General features: G+C 39.4%; 1 protein-coding gene across 1 annotated transcript in view; it reads right to left on the reverse strand.

Annotated features, from left to right (window-relative positions):
* pkd1l1 (polycystin 1 like 1, transient receptor potential channel interacting) overlaps positions 1-17,988 on the reverse strand; it is a 30,152-nt gene extending 12,164 nt beyond the window's left edge. Inside the window, exons 1-32 of the mRNA XM_074693653.1 lie at positions 17,094-17,988; positions 16,334-16,465; positions 16,009-16,181; positions 15,022-15,183; positions 14,586-14,908; positions 13,211-13,297; positions 12,250-12,463; positions 11,819-11,984; positions 11,455-11,694; positions 9,792-9,924; positions 9,519-9,722; positions 9,250-9,431; positions 8,948-9,151; positions 8,680-8,834; positions 8,390-8,578; positions 8,247-8,303; positions 7,797-8,006; positions 6,985-7,056; positions 6,714-6,890; positions 6,548-6,625; positions 6,233-6,375; positions 4,695-4,815; positions 4,453-4,585; positions 3,779-3,971; positions 3,594-3,650; positions 3,156-3,509; positions 2,814-3,059; positions 2,621-2,734; positions 2,358-2,509; positions 2,158-2,258; positions 185-383; positions 11-94 (exon numbers count right to left, since the gene is read on the reverse strand). Coding sequence (XP_074549754.1) covers positions 11-94; positions 185-383; positions 2,158-2,258; positions 2,358-2,509; positions 2,621-2,734; positions 2,814-3,059; positions 3,156-3,509; positions 3,594-3,650; positions 3,779-3,971; positions 4,453-4,585; positions 4,695-4,815; positions 6,233-6,375; positions 6,548-6,625; positions 6,714-6,890; positions 6,985-7,056; positions 7,797-8,006; positions 8,247-8,303; positions 8,390-8,578; positions 8,680-8,834; positions 8,948-9,151; positions 9,250-9,431; positions 9,519-9,722; positions 9,792-9,924; positions 11,455-11,694; positions 11,819-11,984; positions 12,250-12,463; positions 13,211-13,297; positions 14,586-14,908; positions 15,022-15,183; positions 16,009-16,181; positions 16,334-16,465; positions 17,094-17,281 — 5,243 coding nt within the window. The 5' untranslated portion in view covers positions 17,282-17,988. The remainder of the gene's footprint in view (positions 1-10; positions 95-184; positions 384-2,157; positions 2,259-2,357; positions 2,510-2,620; positions 2,735-2,813; positions 3,060-3,155; positions 3,510-3,593; positions 3,651-3,778; positions 3,972-4,452; positions 4,586-4,694; positions 4,816-6,232; positions 6,376-6,547; positions 6,626-6,713; positions 6,891-6,984; positions 7,057-7,796; positions 8,007-8,246; positions 8,304-8,389; positions 8,579-8,679; positions 8,835-8,947; positions 9,152-9,249; positions 9,432-9,518; positions 9,723-9,791; positions 9,925-11,454; positions 11,695-11,818; positions 11,985-12,249; positions 12,464-13,210; positions 13,298-14,585; positions 14,909-15,021; positions 15,184-16,008; positions 16,182-16,333; positions 16,466-17,093) is intronic.
* Between the last annotated feature and the right edge of the window lie 616 nt (positions 17,989-18,604).

Here is an 18,604-nt window from a genome sequence, read left to right on the forward strand (position 1 = left end):
ATGAGATCACCTCAGGAGTGGGTCCAGGCTGGCTGTGTCAAAGCTGCTCTGGATCTGCTGCTGCACCACAGTCAGAGGGCTCAACTGCTGACAGCTGAGACCAACAGAGAACAGCTACAGTCAAACAAGCCTTCAGATATGTGAATCTCCATGATGCACAGACACATATCCATACTCTCCTTACCTGCAGGTGACTGCAGCGCTTGTGTCTGTCTGCTGCGTCCCACAGCCATGCTGTGTCCAAGCCCCCTGGTGGTCATTCCAGGATAAACACAGGTGGGTGTTCACAGTGAGACTGTAGCTCACCTGCTTGTTCAGGTACTTGAGTCTGGCTGCTTTCTCAAAATTTGCATTCAGCAGCGCCAGGTGTCCGACCCCTGCAGCTGGACAAGAGACATTTTTTTAACAATCCATACTCAAAAGCTATTAAGGCTCTTCCATCATTTCTGAGACTCACAGTAAACTGAATCAGTAGGTCTGAAGTAGAATAAGTTCTGTATTTCTGGTACTTGTCTTCCAGCTCATCCATGTCTCCTTTAATCCCCGCTGTTTCTAAAATTCTAAATTCTTTATTTCTTATACATAATCAGAAACATGGGTCCAAAGGTCTCACATTTTGTTTTTTGCAGAACAAAAGAAACTTGACAGCCTGACATAATTAAATACTTACTGTCTCCTATGTGTATCAACCATAGACTGTAAAAATAATGGACGTCAGCTTGCTCGGCTCAAGGTGAAGTCAACATAAAAACTGCTCCCCCTGGTGGCTGGCTGCAGTATAGGTTAAAAAATGCAGCTTTCCAGCCATTCCAGATGGGCTGTGGTCAAACCATAGACTGTATAAAACATGGACGTAGTTTCGCCGATGTCACCCGTCTGTTTCTGAAACGGAAAATGAAGCACATGGCTATAGTGGCCATATTGGTAGTAGCAAGTAGCAAGTAGCCTACAGCCATAGGACGCCTGTCGGTCACGTGACCCTCAGCTGTGCCTCTTATTGGGGGAGCTCGCAATCTTAATATCCTCTAAACGGCCGAGTTAGAAAAAAATTCACCCCCCTGTACAGTGGGTGCCAGCCAAGCAGCAACCTCCGGTCTGAGAATATGAGACAATGCGGAAATGCTAAAATCTGCTGTTTCTCAAGTGTTCGCTTGAGGCTGGCTTCGGAAGTACCAGAAGTCACATACACACCAAGCCAAAAAAAAGCCTTTTCAAAGCAGAAATTAATTTATTTACAGCCTGGTTCAAAAAACGTCTCCTTTCTGAGTCGCAGAATCACTACCGGCACCCACTGTACAGGGAGTGAATTTTTTTCTAACGCGGACGGCACAGCTGAGGGTCACGTGACCGACAGGCGCCCTGTGACTGTAAGCAAAGCCCTTGCCACTACCAATATGGCCACTATAGCTGATGTGCTTCATTTTCCGTTTCAGTAACAGACGGGTGACGTTGGTGAGACTATGTCCATGTTTTATACAGTCTATGGTGCCAGCAGTAAAATTAGCGACTCTGAAAGGAGATGTTTTTTGAACCAGGCTGTAAATAGGTTAATTTCTGCTTTGAAAATGTTTTTTTTGGCTTGGTGTGTATGTGACTCCCGCTACTTCCGGACCAGACACAGGGTGAAACACATGAGGGGCAATCAGGACAGGGAACCACGCAGACCGGCTGCAAAACTTAACCACACACACGGAGCAGGTCCAAAGTAAACAAGAACACAGAGGATACCTTATGAAGACAGAAACACAAGAGATGTGCACCAAGAATACACACAGCAAAAAACAACATGTGACAAAAAACACTGAGGATACTTAAAAAACAGGAGCACAAGAAATACATGATCATAGCTGATATAGCTGGTATGCAAGAGCTTTAACCCTGAAAATACAACATAAAACTTTTTTTCCATGGATTATTCCTTTTAGACTTGAAAAATAACACTTTAATTGAGACAAATGTGCTCATCTGTGTTTGTTAACTGTGCCTAAATATTTCCTAGAAACATGTTCAGTGAGCTGGCTCTTTGAAAACTGTCCAACTTGCCTGTTAACTGATGATTGTTGTGATAGTTTCCCACTGAAAGATCAATTATTTAACTCACTGATGGAGCAAGTCTAAGGAGTGACAGAGGTGAAAACCAGTGTAATTTTTTCTCACCATTAAGGTAGGACGGAGGCAGAATGATCCGTGTGCTGCTGCTCCCCCAGTGGTGAATCTTTCGCAGATGATGCATGCTGGGAGTCGGCCTCTCAAACATCCTACCACCAACAAAAACTCTTTGAGCCAACATTAATTTTAGACATACCTTCTTTAATGTTTCTATACCAACAATGTGAGAATATGACTGCCTCTTTTACCTGAAGAGCAGCATGATGGGAAACGCCTTGTGAGCTGGTGCTTTAAATACCACACTCAGCTGGACTGCCTGCTGCAGGTGCTGCTGAGTGATGTTGAAGCTGTGGTAGTTGATCTGACCACATAAGAGCACATGCTCAGTGTCATGGCTCTCCTGCAAAAAGTATGTAACCACATGTAAATCTTTTTTGATCAATAACTGTAGTTCAACTGTAGTTACATGGCTCCTTTTCTTTGAAGAAGGGGAAAGAAGACAGCGACATACGTTCCTCTGTGGCGGCTGCAGCTCGATGTTGATTGGCTGAAAGAAGGAGCGGACAGGGATCTTTCTTTTTGTGCTGCACCCGTACAGACTGAGATCCACAACTGAACCACTCAGCTGTAAAACAGAAGAGGAAAATTAGAGTGATGCCTCCAATGTTTTATCATCATATGTCATCATATCACTCAAGCCCCACCCTTCCAGGATGGTACACTGGGATGTAAGGGCTGTGAGTGAGCTCGGTCAGCACGCTGAGGAAGCACGGTCTCTCAGTCTCTCTTCTGTGCTGATTAAACACATGCTGGATCAGGGAGGGGGGCAGATAGAAGGTGCTTGAATCACTTCTGATGACTGTGGAGGTTTGGTTTTGGTAACTGACGTATAAGGTGAGAAAACCAGTGCTGACTCTGTGCTTCGTAGCTCCATGAAACAAAATGTACTTCTAGATAAGAAGAGAATAAGGGAAGAATTAATGACAGAGAGATAAAAGAAGAAAGAAACATGAAGACTTGTGAGAATGGGACTTTTGTTTTCTCACCAGCATCAGGTCTGTTGTAGTCTGCAGAATATCAGAAACAAGCTGCATCCTCTGCTTTGCTGAACTGGGTCGTTGTTTGTCTTTGTAACTGGATGAGTGCATCATGCAGCTGTTAGCAGGGGGATGTTCAATGGTATCATATTGTGAGTGAGGTTCAGTGTCTCCACTAGTGTTTGTTTCTAACATAAAGTTGTCACTACCCCCTGCAGCTTGTAGGCTGTGTGAGAGCAGGGCTACGAGTGCGTTGAGTGTCCTCTGGTCAAGGTGATACCAGCCTGGAGTTCTGGAGCGCGTTAACCTTTCTGAGATGACCCGAACATGGCTCGTCACTCTTCTTGCATTTGCAAATGTCACCTGGATTAAAAAGTATGAGACACAGCTTGTTATTTATCAGTCAGCATCCCATCATCAATACAGAAATAGATGAGTTTCACCTACCTGATGAGTAACTTCTAAAAGATTTCTGAGAATGCAGATGTTGTCAAACATGGATGCCTAGAATAAATAAGGTGTTAAAATAGTGTGCAAGGTGAAACATTTGTTAAAGATGAAAACTGATTTGTTGAAATCAAATCGATGATTCTGTCAACATGGAGGCAGAGTGAAAATCTCCTTGTGTGCACCTGCTCATTGCTTTCAAGGTCACACATTGTGCAGATAAGCACATTGCGTGTGTGCCTCTGTGCGTGTGTGTTTGCCTCAGGGTCCCTGCTGAGTCTATCCAGGATGTCAGAGAGGAGACTGACGTAGTTACGGATCTCATCGCTGTTACCGAGCTGCAGCAGAGCTGATAAGTTTCTCAGTCCTGCCTCTGAACTGAGGGGAAAAAAAGATAACTTGTTTAAACAAACAGCTCCAGACATCGTGTCAGCACAAACGTGACCTAAAAAAAGGTTACTCAGTAATTAAAAACATCTGCTCCTTAACCAATCTAAACTTCTGTTGTGCATCGTCAAATCATATTTTAGAAGAACTTCATCATCTAAAGCTCCTGTGAGGAGTTGTATTTTTTTTACTTTGAGTAATCAAACACCTCACTCACTGTGAATTATTGCTTTAGACAATTTAAGAAATAGGTTGTTTCAGATTTGTGCTGTGTCACACTTTGAACCCTGCTTCATAGGAAGTGGTTAAAAGCATTTCAGACAACTACAAAAAATATTATCAACCTCATCGCTGATGGTCTTGCTTGCTTTCATAAGTCATAAAGAGACAACAGTTTAATTCACAGTTTCTTTCATGTTTAAGCAGATGCATGTATAACCCTGAGGTGGTGTAATAAAATGGTGATTCTTACAGCTCCTGATCCGGATCAAGATGTGACGAAGAAGAGTTGTCTCTGGAGAAACTCGGCTGGACTCGAACGGTTACAGGACAGGGTTTAGTGGCCGTCCCATGGGTGCTGCTTCTGATCACTGTGTATAAAGTTACTACAGGAAAAAGTAACTTTCACTGAAGTCATCAGAAGTAAGTTGATGCCTCCGTGTGCTCTGTAAAAATAATGAACCTCTGTGTAATGTATGTACTGTGTGTATTTACCTTTATAGTCATCATTAGGATCACCAGAAGGAAGGCTGAAGTAGAATTGGAAGTCTCTTCCCTGGTACAACATCCTGGGAGGTTTGTCTCCAACACTGAAGCTGTGTTCATACACTAAGTCCTTCAAAACACACACATTAGAGCTAACATTCAGAGAAAAAACAGAAAGACCTTCAAGTGTTTGTTTTTATGCTGAGAAATATGGACTACATGAACTCAGAAAGACCCAGCACATTGCAGAGAAAGATGAACTGCAGTAAAAAATATTTTAAAGCAAGTAGAAACGGTGAATATGTCATGGTAGGAAGCATGGGGTTCTTAAAATGTGGACAAAATGTAAAGAGATTTTGCCACAACTTACAGATAACAAAGACAAGTTGATTTCAAAAAAGGCTTTGAAATCTAACATCGTAAGTGGTAATCATTTTTTACAATGCAAAAGGGTGTTCTGTTTCATCTTTGGTGAAAAATATCTTATTAGAAACAATACAAGCCTCACCAAACTCATAAATCCAGGTATGGTCTTATTTCAAGATATTAAGAGCAAAAAATGAATCTAAGTTGCTTGGAATAACTAATAAAAGCTCCTGGATTAAAACATGAATGGAAAGAAAGAAAGAAAGAAAGAAAGAAAGAAAGAAAGAAAGAAAGAAAGAAAGAAAGAAAGAAAGAAAGAAAGAAAGAAAGAAAGAAGACAAAAGTATTGTTTTCCAGTGGAAAAATAATATATAAAGGGTTGGCAAAATAGTTATTCTAAATGGAAATTTCAAAAAAATAATAATTAGTAAGCCTTTACAGCAGCATGAAATGATGTGCAAGTGGGAAATATTATTCCAGAATAAAAAAGAACCACTTTTCTTTTCTGTGTAAGTAAATCCATATATATTTATATATAAATTAAAATTCTTTCCTTAAAAACACTTTTTTCTATTTTTCCCCCTTAACCCCTTACTGCATGAATTAATTAACAGTTATAGAAATAGATTGTTTTTATGTTTTTTGCATTCTTACAGATGTTAGATTAAGAGGAGATTGAAAATTTGAGTATAGCACACACAATAGTTATAACTAAGTTATATTGTGTATAGACCATAGACTGTATAAAACATGGACGTAGTTTCGTCAACATCACCCATCTGTTTTTGAAACGGAAAATGAAGCACATTGGCTATAGCGGCCATATTGGTAGTGGCAAGGGCTTTGCGTACAGCCATAGGGCGCCGGCCGTCACGTGACCCTCAGCTGTGCCTCTTATTGGGGGAGCTCACGATCTTAATATCCTCTGAATGGCCAAATTAGAAAAAAATTCGAAGCCAGCCTCAAGTGAACACAAGAAACACCAGATTTTAGCACTTCGGCATAGATCGGAGGTTGCCGCTTGATATAGACATGAGAAGTTCATCCCCCTGACCAATATATTGTGACAGTGGATCTAACAGGGTATGTCGCAAATTTGTGACAACAGACATCAGGGGATTAAATACAGCATGAGTCATTCCTTTTTTAGCATGTGTTTGTGTTTACTGTACAAGAGGTACCTGTTTCCCAGAGGTGCAGAAAATACTGAAGTGTGTAAACAACTCTCTTCCTGTGATTGGCTGCACCTGGCACATCATGCCTTTTGGAGTAGGGTTGGTTTTTAAGAACAGCTGACTTCGACCCAGAAAACTATCCTTAGATCCTGAATACAACAGGTAACAGTTAGGTTAGTGTTCAGAGAATTTAGTTTTCATTTTATCAGCATGACCTTGACTTTTGTTTAGGAAACTCTGAAACCCTAGCAAATCAAGACTTCCATTGTGATTGTTTTTTCCTCCCGCTGCTATAGCTCTCATGAGCAACCTTGAACTTACTGGCAGTGACCTCCAACATGTATCTGCTGCCAGCTCTCAGACTGAAGGGTCTGAAGCTGAGCGAAGGAGACAAAGTTCCTGGAAAGGTGAAAAGAGAATGAGAGATATTGTCAAGCATGATACAAAGAGAGAAACCATGTCTCACTGAGTCTTGTAAATAACGTACCTGTGTATGTGTAGGTCTCAAAAACACTTGGGTCCACTGGGTCTCGAGATAGATCAAGCAAAATTGGATCCCTGGCTGTAACCACTGGCCTGTCATCGACCAGGTTACTGCCTTTGTCTTCATGAAATGCTGGATCAAAGACTGAATAATCTCTTGAAGTGAAGGGCTCATCATCATCTGATATACATAAGCACAGGTCAATACACACATTCATTATACATACTCTAACTCCAAAGATTCCTGTGGAACAAAGACATGACGAGTGCTGGACCTGTAAGCCGCCCAGCTGAAATCCCTGGGTCTCCTTCCTCTGGGATAATCCAGGTGACATCGTAATCTGGATCTGTGAAAAATTGGGCTTTGATAAATAGTTTGTTGCTGTTACTGCACATGTCTAAAACAAGCAGCTGGTTGTGTTGAGATCAGTGTGATGGTTGCTCTATGTTTCTTTGTTTCTTGTGTTGTTACAGGTTGCTCTGGTGATTTTGACTCATTAGACTTCATGCATTTTTTTGTCAATCTTCAGTTATCAATCAGTGAAGGAGCCATGGTAAAGCTATTTTTATTATTGTTTTTGTCAACATTTTATTTGGACAAAAAACACCAATTTTTCCTAGCTTGTGTTTTATTGTGCTAACAGCCAGAGTCAGATCCACAAGTGTTTAAAATGGACAACAAAAGACAGCAGATACTGGACTTATCTTCATCAGATGAGCAGAAGCATGACTCAGGATGAAAGCTAAAGCTAAACCTGATTATCAAGACGTATTCATATTAGCTAACAAGTAGCTACAACAACTTTCTAAGCTAATTTGCAATTCAGTAACCCCAAGTGGCTAAAATTGTGCTTAAGGTAGTTTTAATAACAGCACACTCAGGGCAGCATTATGCTCATTCAGGCCTCTTTTCACAACCATTAGCATGGAGGCTGATAGTGCTGGATTCTGTCACCCTTTGTTAGCTGTACTGCAGTTTGATGGGCAGGAGAAGTTACACCCTTATCTCTGTTGTAAATTTAAACACTGTTCTGATTAGATCAGGTCTGAAAAGGCCTGAATGATTCATGAATCTTCTTCTTCTTACCCTCTTGATCTCTCAAGGACCTGCTCTCCAGGGTAGATGAAGAGAGATCCCAGTCGGTGGAGGAGTCAGAATCAATTGGAAACTCACTGATAACATCACTGTGGTCAAAGTGGGATGAATATTGGACGCTGCTGTTGTCAAGGGCAAGGGACTGGTATTCAGTGGGGGAGTACAAAAGCTCCCCCTGTGGGTGATAAAAGGGCTCCTCTCCTGGACATAAAGAGGATAAGCTGTTGAATAATTCATAAACTATCCTTTTTACTGTAACTATGACCTTGCACATTATTTCTTGTCAGCTTTCCTTAGTGATGTGCATATCTCAAATGCTTTTAGAAGATTATTAATAGCAGCAAAAAGCACATATTCATTTTTTCCACACATTATGCGCCAGGATTCAATAATTAATATTCAAAATTTTAAAAGCCTGTAGAAAATTTTACTCAGGCTTACCTGATCCTGCAATTTCTACATTTACTTCAGAGGAAATTGGTCCAACTTCTGTCAACTCTGTACAAAGAAAGAGTTTAAGTTCAGTGACAGGGTTTGTTTCCCCAATGACTGGGAAGCACTGGGGCTGCTGTTGAACGGCTTACTTGACTTCTGTTTGTTATTTGCAGATAATATATCCCTCGGGTTCAGATTTGGCTGTCTGGCTCTTATTTCAGATGCAGAGCTTGTAACAGATGCAAACACAGTAGAAGCACCAGGAGTCTGAGGGGAAGTTGCAGAACTCTCAAAGATGTTTGATGGAGCGCCAAGATCCATCGAGAAACAAAACGGGACTAGAATAAAACAAAAGAGGACAAAATTAGCTCACTGATTAAAAAAAATGAATAAATATAAAAATGAGCATATTCATCTCCAGATGAGTGCATCTTTTTACCATCAATGACAGGTCTGGAGGATGCATTGACCATGTACAGACTCCAGCTGTACTGCACATATTCACCACAGTCTTCGCACACAGCACTGACAGAGAACGACTGGTCCCAGCTCAGCAGCTCTCCCTGGCACTGGGAGCAGTAAACTGAAATCTTTCTGTATTGGAAACATTAAAACAGGACAGAGTCCAGAGGGATTTTAAGATACAGCAGGACTGAAGATCAACTGGCCATGGCACATCCACAGTCTTCAGCTAAAATGTTTCTTACCTGACCACATTTGGTGATAAAGTGACAAAGGTCTCAGTTGAAGCTGTGCGCTCACCGCTGTGGACGGTGAATGTGAACTGAAACTGGTCAAAGCTGTCTTTCAGAGCACTTGCAGGAAATGAGAGCACAGGAGATGAAGTGGGGACATTTTGGTGGAAACAGGAGCTTGGAATGGAGCTGACAGGTTTGCACGTCCAACTGAAGCTGGGAAAAATAAATCAATAGCACACAGTTAACTTTGAACGCACATTTGAGTAAAAGTCCCTCAGAGATTATTCAATGACACCTTAAATCTGAAGTACCTCAGTAGGTTGTTGGGAAAGTCCGGGTCATGGGATCTCTGCCCATCCAGGGTCACCACAGTAGTGTTTCTGTTGTTTATAAGGATGTTAGTGCTGCCCTGGATGTAGGCCACAGGAGGACTGGGTATCACCTGCACACTCACACTGTAATTACTGTACACCACACTGCCAAGCACCTGAACCTGCAGGACGATGAAGGGACGTAAATCTTAAACAGGCTCTCAGGAAACCAATCAGATCAATGCTGGACAGTTCTAATCACTTCATACCCTGGCTACAGCCGTGTAGGTGTCATAGTGAAGGAGCAGTCCCGGCAGAGTGAGGCTCTGTCTGTGCGTGTGGACTAGAGGCAAAGCAAAAACGTGTCCTTTGGAGTCAAACAAGGTCCAGGTGTAGTGGAGGCCAAATGTGACGCTACAGTTCACTTCAGCATCATAGGTCACCCCAAGACGGATGACTTCATATCTGCGAACCTAGCGAAAAAGATGAACCATGAGAATGCTGGTGTATCATTTTCTTTTTTAACTGGTGATAAAATGTACCTGTACTTTCAGAGGCCCCATGTTTTTGACCGGTGGAGGCTGACAAGGCCGGTCTACAACAAAGATTGGACTACTCAGAGAGGCAGAGCTGACCAGGTTTGACACGATGACGTTCACTTTGAACTCCCCAGTCCTGCAGAGAGTAGATACAGTCAAGCAGAATTTAACATAAATAAAAATCGTTTGAAATAAAAGCTCAACTTGTTCTGAAATTTGAAGGCTGAAAGGTTAGAGTTTCCAAAAATATAAAGAACTTGTAGTCTGTTTGTTTTTTTGTTTTTTTATGAAGACACAAAAGAAGGAAACATTTTAATTGCATTTCTTGACTAAACATTTATAAAAACAGCTATTTTTCCAAAGTGGTTATATACAATTTACAGTATCAGTAAATGTAAAAACTAGACATATTGGACATTTTAAGGAAGCTCTAAAGTTCCTGAACTTGACAGTTTAAGTCCATTTTGGTGACCCCCACAAAGCAGACAGAGCAAAACAACCTCAGTGCTCATCGAGTGTTAAACGTAAGTAAATTTAAAAACCTTTTTTTTTTGTCTGTTTCTGTCGACACTTGTTCCTCCACTGGAATTAATAAATGAAAATGGTCTTTTTTATGCTCATAGTTGTGCATATTTCAATTGGTCATTGAGGGATATGTGTATTTGTGCCAGTGTTTTTTACAGCAAGCATAAATCTCCTCACAAAATAATTAAATTAACAACCAAGATAAGTAAAAAGATATGTGAAGACATGTAACATGTATGTAATAAGATTTTCAAGTTGTATGTAATGTAAAAAATAATGTTACAAACTGTTTGGTACAAACACAAGAATTAATACTTTACTCAACTTAATCATGTAGCTAATTTTAAAGCTCCTGTGATTTTTTTTTACTGGTAATGAAACATATTGATTAAGGCAGATTTTTTTTTCAATCTATTAAGTAAAAGAGACTGACTGTATCAATTTCGCTAGATTTAATGTCTGCGATCAAGATTTACAGCCTCCTGTGGTGACTGCCTTTGTTTATATTTTACACTGCCAGGCCAGTTAAACACGTAAGGGAGATTATCCATGGCGAAATCAGCAAAGAAGTCAGAAGTGCAAAATTTACACACACTGAAAACAGGAGCATTTACCCTAAAATACCAAACGTATTATATTTGATACATGAGCTTCAAAAACCTTTATCTCATCAACATGATAAAAAGATTCTTTAAAAACCTGTTTAAAAATGTTTTTCTCCCCTCTTGAGGATAAACATACCACTACAGGCAGCTGATGTTGTATTTTGGCCTGTTTCAAAATGGCTGCTTTCATGAAATCATCCACAAACTTATTTTTAGGAAAATCATTTACCGTTTTCAAGATGTTGTAGAACCAATACAATCAAAATTGTTACACATTTTGAAAACAAGTATTTTCTACATTGAAAAAGTGTATATTTGCTAAAAAAAAAAAAAAAGAAATACTAAAAAGTTGCCAAAACAACCAAATTTATTAAATGTGATACAAAATATTTTATAAACAAAATGATATTGCATTTTTTGTGGATTTTGTAAAATGGGTTAATAAACATCTCAGTTCCAAAAAGATTTTAATTTTCTGGCTATTTTTGGTGGGTCAGGCTTAAGTGGGTTAAAGGCATCCTGGTGGTGAAACTCACCTGTAGTAGGTGTGCCGCTCTGTGCTCTGTCCCATCCTGGATGACCCATCTCCAAAGCTCCATAGAAAGGTGACATCAGTCCCCACGTTGACTCGGCAGCTCAACGTCACTGTTTGGTTCTGCAGCACAGAAGCTGTGTGGAGTAGCTTGTTGAGCTTCACCGCTCTCTGGATGACCAGCGGGAACACATCAGAGGTTACCGTGCTCCAGCTGCTCGACATGACTACAACTACATCATACCTGTAATGCAGAGGGGTCCAAGTTGGAGGGTTAGACATGTAAATGATAGTGTTTCTGGTGTACTTTTATCTCAAAAAAAGAAGAATTAAAATCATATTTTCATTTCTTCCTCCATGCGTTATACCTGCCAGGTTTTTTATATCTTTTAGTGATCGTTCTGGAAGTGGTTCTGTTTGAGGTTGAGTCTCCAAAGTACCAGAGGAGCTCCACAGGGTCTGGTGCTTGGGCCACAGCCAAAAAGGTTACATCTGTATTTGTTGGATAAGCTTGCTTTGCTGCATAAATCTGCACTGTGAAGCAAAAAGATCAGCATACTATCATTATACTAGTACAAAATTAAATGTGTACTTCATGACAGTGAGGTGAGAACATTTTGAAAAAAAATGTCCAAATTGTTAACACATGTCCAATCAAAGACAAATTTATGATGATGATAAGTGACTCAATAAATTTCCCTAAACTGAAAACAAAGTCGTACTCCTTCTTCAAAACACACAATCAACTTTCAGATGTTTAGTCTGACTCAGTGGGGGCTGGTTAGAAATGCTTCCTCACCATTATGAGCCAGGCTGTGCACAGGACTCTGACTGGTAGGTGGTTGCCATGTTTGATTAACTGGGACATGTTGAGATGACATTCTGTTCCCCATAACACACGGCATTGTGCTCTTAATCTGAAATGACACATTCAAAGAGTCGCCCTCACTAGGAGTCAGCTGATCCCCTGGCACACTCGCTCTGAGGTCAGAGCCAGCGGGGCGCACAACCACCTGCAACACACAAACGGAGATGTTTGACACAAGCATTTGTCTGAACATAACTGAAACTCTGATAACGTCTGCAATGTTGACATGCCCTTTATGTGGAGCTTCTGGTAACATGTTTCTTCATTATAAATAACATGCTGAGTTTAATATTAATGAAAATCCAAGTAGATTTTTGCCTTAACTTTTGTGTTAATTTGCAGAAAAGCTGCTAGAATGAGTCCAGAATAAGTGCTGCTTTCACTTCTGTTTAAGCTGCATCTCATGAAGTGAGCAGTGTTTAAGAAAATAAGTGAAGCTCAGAGGAAGAAGAAACGCATAGCAAAAAAAAGAACTTTTTTTTTTTTATCTTACTCCTAAACAAAGGTTATTACTGAGTTTTTTTTAACATGTTTTCTCCATATTTTCACTTTGATGTGTGTGATGAAAAAAGGTTTTTCAATGCTGTCTGTTATAGTGGCTTTTTCTCCTTTTGCTACTTTCCCTTTGATCATTTAAACATTCAGACTCTCTCATTTTCTCCAGCTCAGAAAGTCTTACATCTAGATAAAACTCAGTTTTACAGCTCATTGGAAAGATTTAGGAACCAGTGAGTTGTAGTCAAAGCAACAATCAAGCTCTGAGGGATGACAAAATAAAGCCTCAAAAACATTTTTAGACAAGATTCAATGGCATTCAGATACATTATTAAAATCTTAAGCTTTATCTCTTGATAAGTCATTAAAACTGGGAGAAAAGATAACAAGGACTCACAATGTGTATTATTTCCTGTGTCCATCCAAAGGCCCCAGATGCTTTCACTGACACCATGTGAACTCCTTCTGTCTCAAAGGTCCAGGTCTGTAAGTATTCAGAATAAAATACAATTTTATTACAGGATAACATATAAGTTCTTGTTAATATCACTAATTACTTAATATTAAAAAATTATGTTATTAAATGAACAACAGTTTAAATTGTGACAATAATTTCATTGCAAACATATATTTTGAAATAAAGACCAAGAAAACATCGTCCTCCAAGTGAAAAATGACTGAATCATCAGCAGACACCAAACAAAAACCCATCAACTTTTCACATTTTCTCCCCAACAAAACTCTGCATCCAGGCATCCCTGTCCCTGATCTTTAAAAACAGTTTTATAATACAAAATATAGTATGCCATATAACATATGTGTTCCCAGGAAAGTCTTAGAAGAGATGAATAAATAACCATAATTATACCTGTATCATGCTAGTTCTTGGTTATTCTGCTTCTGTGAACTGTAGATTTAGGTTGTCTGCTATATTCTTTGATCATTTAATTAAACATGGAAAAAAAGTTAAATTGGAATTCACAGCTTCAAATGTAGGCATGAAGGAGAGAGTTAAAAAATAGTCTTAACATGCGGTGAAATTCTTACTGTTCTTTGAGTGTTTTAGCCATATTAGGCAAGGCAGTAGCGTCTTAAATCCCACTTTGACTTTGAGTTCTCTCCTTTATTTGTGAAACTGCAAAAAGGACGTTCCCCTGCTTTTCATCTTCTCTAAACAAAATGCTCCTTACCAGGTCCTGATCTAAACAATCATACTTAGACTTGTCTGATCTGTACTAGATTTTAGCAATAGTCTACAGACTCTTTAAAAGACAGTTTCCTTTATGTGAAACCTTTATTGTGTTTTTAAAAATACAAAAAAAAAATGATTTCAGATATTCTTGTCTAGCTACAGCTGAAGCACAACTTCAACAAAATCAAAAACATAAAGTTAATATTCAACGCAATCGCATTGGTGTATTTGGAGTTTTCAGACATGATTTCTGATTTTTTGTTTTTATTTTTTACTTTTTCCTCATAACTGTTAAACCTTTGATACAGTAGGTTCACCATTTGATTTGTAGCTCAATATTATGAGTTTTACATTGTTTTGTTGCAGTCATAAACAGCAGCTGATTAAAGTTAACATTACAGATGCATTTATTGTAATGCCAAAACATGAAAGAACTCATCTTGCTGTTACTAAATAAGTTGATTAAGCTTGGACCAAAATATCTTGTTGATCCATGACTTAAATAGAACACTTGAAAACATTAATACTCGGTAATCATTTCTTAGTCTTTTTTGATAGTAAAAGAGTATTCATAACTCACCACAGTGCTGTTAATGCAGTCTGAGAAAGGAAGGCAAGCTGTTTTTATGTCCTTCTTGTTTTTCCCATTTTTCTTGTTGGTAAACCTCCAACTGAACTCTGCTGACAGACGATCAGCCAGGTGAGCCTGCAGTGTGACGGAGTCGCCCAAATATACTGCCTCCACACTCCTATTGTTCATGTCAGACTGTGAAGAGGGGCTGCAGGAAGGGACACCAAGGGGCCCATGAAGCACAGAGATCACTACGCTGTGAGGAGCGGGCTGAAAGATGGAGAGGTGGAGGGTGGAAGAGAGAGTGGACAGGGGGTTGGAGACAGTTACATCTGGACAGGAAGAAGATCAGAAACAGAGGGTTATTACATTACAACACGGTTTTTAAACTCTCTTTAATCATTTATGTATAACACATAAAACTGGTTTGCTCCCTTTGACATACTCAGTTTATATTTTCCTGGGGCGGCAAAAATCCAGTCAGAGGACCAAGCAAAGGAGCCGTAATCAAACACACTGACATGCTGTGAACTTTGACCTTTGGGGGTTCGTCCCTCAAACTCAACCTTGACAAAAGAAAGCCCCTGGCCCCCCACTGCCAGATCCCCTGAAAAACACAAAAACAAGAAAAATTAAAACAGAAATTTAAGCAACAATTTTTTTCTTTTGATAAAAGATTCATTAAGTATTCTGATTTTTTCCCCATGTGACATTTTCTTTTACATTAAAACTTTTGTTAATTTTAAGGCGACTGTCCAACACAAAAAGTATTCTCCCCATAATTTATTTTTACTTTTAGTTGTCACTCAGTTACACAATTTACATATTTCATAACAAATTTGAAAAATATATACACAAAACATGTTAATGAGTTTCAATCTTAAAATGCCAAGAAAGACAGGAAAACAATATAGTGTTTTCCCATTGCAAGAGGTAACTTAGAGCAGCTTTCTCATTTTATTTGAAGACATGCAGACGATGAACTTTTCATTTTGGAAATTATTTTAAGTTCATCGGGTACTTATTTTCTATTATGAATTTTATTTATTATTTCGATTATCTATGTTTATCAATGAAGAAACTGTCTGCACGAAATATTTGTCTTTTGTTTAGCAATTGTGTGGATTTTGGATTGAATGTCTGCATAATCCAATTCTTGTTTATTTAATAAAATATCTATTGTACCTAACCTAGAGATGAAGAGTCTACAGTTAACAAAACCCAACTACAAACTAGTGACAATTACAATACATACATTTTTAAAGAGCTCCTCCTCCTTCAGCAAGCTTTAAAACATTTTTCATGTTTATCAATAGTAAAAAATGTCTATGATTTAATACAAATATATTGCATGGTAAATAACTCATAACAGAGGGGTTTTTAAATGTATTTATGTAGTTTTTTCTTATGATAATAGAAAGTACTATCTGACCTGTGGGTTGGTTAAGGCGCCCTGCCAGCCTTCCTGACACTTTCACCATAATTTTTTTCCCAGGCTGCACTGTGTGAGGAGTGACAGTGAGACAGATTCTGTGCAGAAATGGCCCTTCAGTTCTGTAGAGAGACACACTTCCATCTTCACTTCTACCTGGTGAAGAAAATACACTGGAAAAGACAAGAAAAGAAAAGAAAAACATTTGGTGGCTTTGTGTGAAAAATTATGGATGTCTAAGCCATGGGCCAGGTATGGATCTAAAATGAAAGAGAAGCCTTTGTTTGAGCCCACAATCAAAGAAAACATCAGAAAACTGCCTCACCTTTGTGTCTTTTTGTCTTGTACATCCTTTGGGTCTCCACTGTGAGATGCGTTAAAACACTCACTGGCAAAAATATCATCCACCCAGTTTCCACAGAAACAACCATCTGAGGTCACACCTGCAACCTTGAGCCTTTAATAACAAACACCAGGCATTAATTAAGCTACAGATAAATCTGGCTCATCTAAATGCATTAGAATTGAACAGTGTGATCATGCAAAATATGGTTTACAACAGAGACCTGATATAAACCAACAAAAACTTATCTAAACTGTTAGTTTACATATCTGCCTGAAACAAAAGATGGGTCTTTATTTGGGTGTTTTTTAAATATACTACTCCTTAATATATTTTGTTGTCCTTAAGGATTATGTAAGATTTTTTTTTAATCCAAAAAAACAAATCAGAAAATTGTGTATTTTCATTACACTATTTTTTAAACTGTCCAGATGTTTGAAATTAAATGCGTTTTTTTTTTTAAATATAATGTATCACAAATACACAATTCAACGTGTACTCGAGAGAGCCACAGAAGTCTATGGGGGAGCCTAAAGGCTGTTCACAAATATCGTTTGCGTTTATTATGGAGACAACTCTGTGGTCCTGAATTGAGGGCTTCAAAGACTACATGCACAAAGAATAAATAGAGTCAAAATGAAAAGAATGGGGGGGAAATACACGAATACCTTCTTCTCCTTTTTATTATTTTGCCTGGTGCCAGTGCACTATAATTAGCTAAGTGTTGGCCATTATAGCTTACCGTTCATCCAGGCACCGAGCACAGCAGGTTACCGGGTCAGGGTCACCTGCTCCTTCGGGGACGTAAAGCCCAACGCTGCCGTTTACACATCCTGAGGACCACGGTGACTCTCGGTGATCGGATGGAGGAACTGTTGCAGACAGGAGACAGAAAAACGAAACGATCGCTGAAAAACAGGGAACAGACATATTTTATCGGGCTAAGGGCCCAGCTGAAGTCCAGCAGCTTGATGGACAGCTGTGTGTGAAGGGGACTGACTCCGTGAAAGGAGGGATGGAAGAGGAAAGGTGAGTGACACCTCGAGTGAATACAAAGTGTGCTAACAGAGGAAACAGAGGGATTTGTGTGCAAATGAGAGGAGCTAGCTACCTTGAATAAAAACGGGTGCAGTTTATTTGATACTGTGTAGTAAAATGTTTTCATCTGTCTTTTTGCAAAAGCTGCTTTGTTTGACTGCGAAAGCTCGAAAAGACAAGATAATATGTGAGAGCAAGGCCTTAGTATTCCCTGTCGTTATTTACAGTGCTGAGTCAGGTTTCTGCGTGCTGCCTGCTAATGTGTAAACGTTTTACGTAGTCCCAAATAATTGTCTACCGTATCACTTAATTACTTTCATTCAAAGTCTTGGTCAACATTTCAAGAATTTTTGGTTTGTTCTCCATTCGGTAAAAAATTAAAGGTCACAAGTCAAAGCTGAAAGCCAACAAGGAGATATTTTTTGTCGAGTGACTTTCCATTCTTATCTAAGCACCTCCATGAATTTGAAAGGCCCGCAGGTGTTTCTATAGCTCAATTTGTAAGCGTCACTGCAAAATTGGGTGACGAGTAAAACTGTGACCGCGTTACAGACAAAGAAATAAAACCAAGTTGGAGAGTATTAATTTTTGGTCTACAACACTGCTTGTGTGCACTGCTGACCGGTCACAAAACCCATCCGCCTTTCGCTGTTTAACCGTCTCACCGAGAGAAACGGTTGACCGTTGACCTGTCCACGGTTAACTAGGCCTGAAACTGCGTAACACTAAGGATGCGGACAACAACGTGCCAAGCCATAATGTGAGCCTACATCAAATTATAAATCTGTTTTCGTTAACGACTGACAGCCGGTTGAATCCTCTTTGAACACGAGGGTCGAAGGTTGACCTCTTTTCTCTAATCTCAACACCTGGAGGATTCAATAGCATCCAAAAGAAACCACTACGTCAACTAAAATAGAGCAGCCTGCTAGCATGAAGTTTGTAGGTAGCTGACCCCGATAGCTGCCTGGCCGACCGTTATAGAGTCATTCTAGAGGTGAAGGGTCATTAATGTGAGTTTTCTCGAACATAACCTGTTATTTTTAATCTCTAAATATTTTTCTTTTCGACAAGGTTAGAGGAAAAACTTGGAGGCAGGCTTGCTGTGTATCGTGACGGCCTTAGTCGCCAGTTATGGGCCATAAATGCAAGCAATTTCTTAATAAACGTCGTTTTAATCTTGAATTGAGAAATATGACCTCCTCAGTCCTTTAA

Source organism: Halichoeres trimaculatus, unplaced genomic scaffold (genome assembly GCF_033239565.1).
Source record: "Halichoeres trimaculatus isolate MK-OKI-2021-1 unplaced genomic scaffold, fHalTri1.1 fHalTri1_scaffold_18, whole genome shotgun sequence".
In the NCBI taxonomy this organism is placed as follows: domain Eukaryota; kingdom Metazoa; phylum Chordata; class Actinopteri; order Labriformes; family Labridae; genus Halichoeres; species Halichoeres trimaculatus.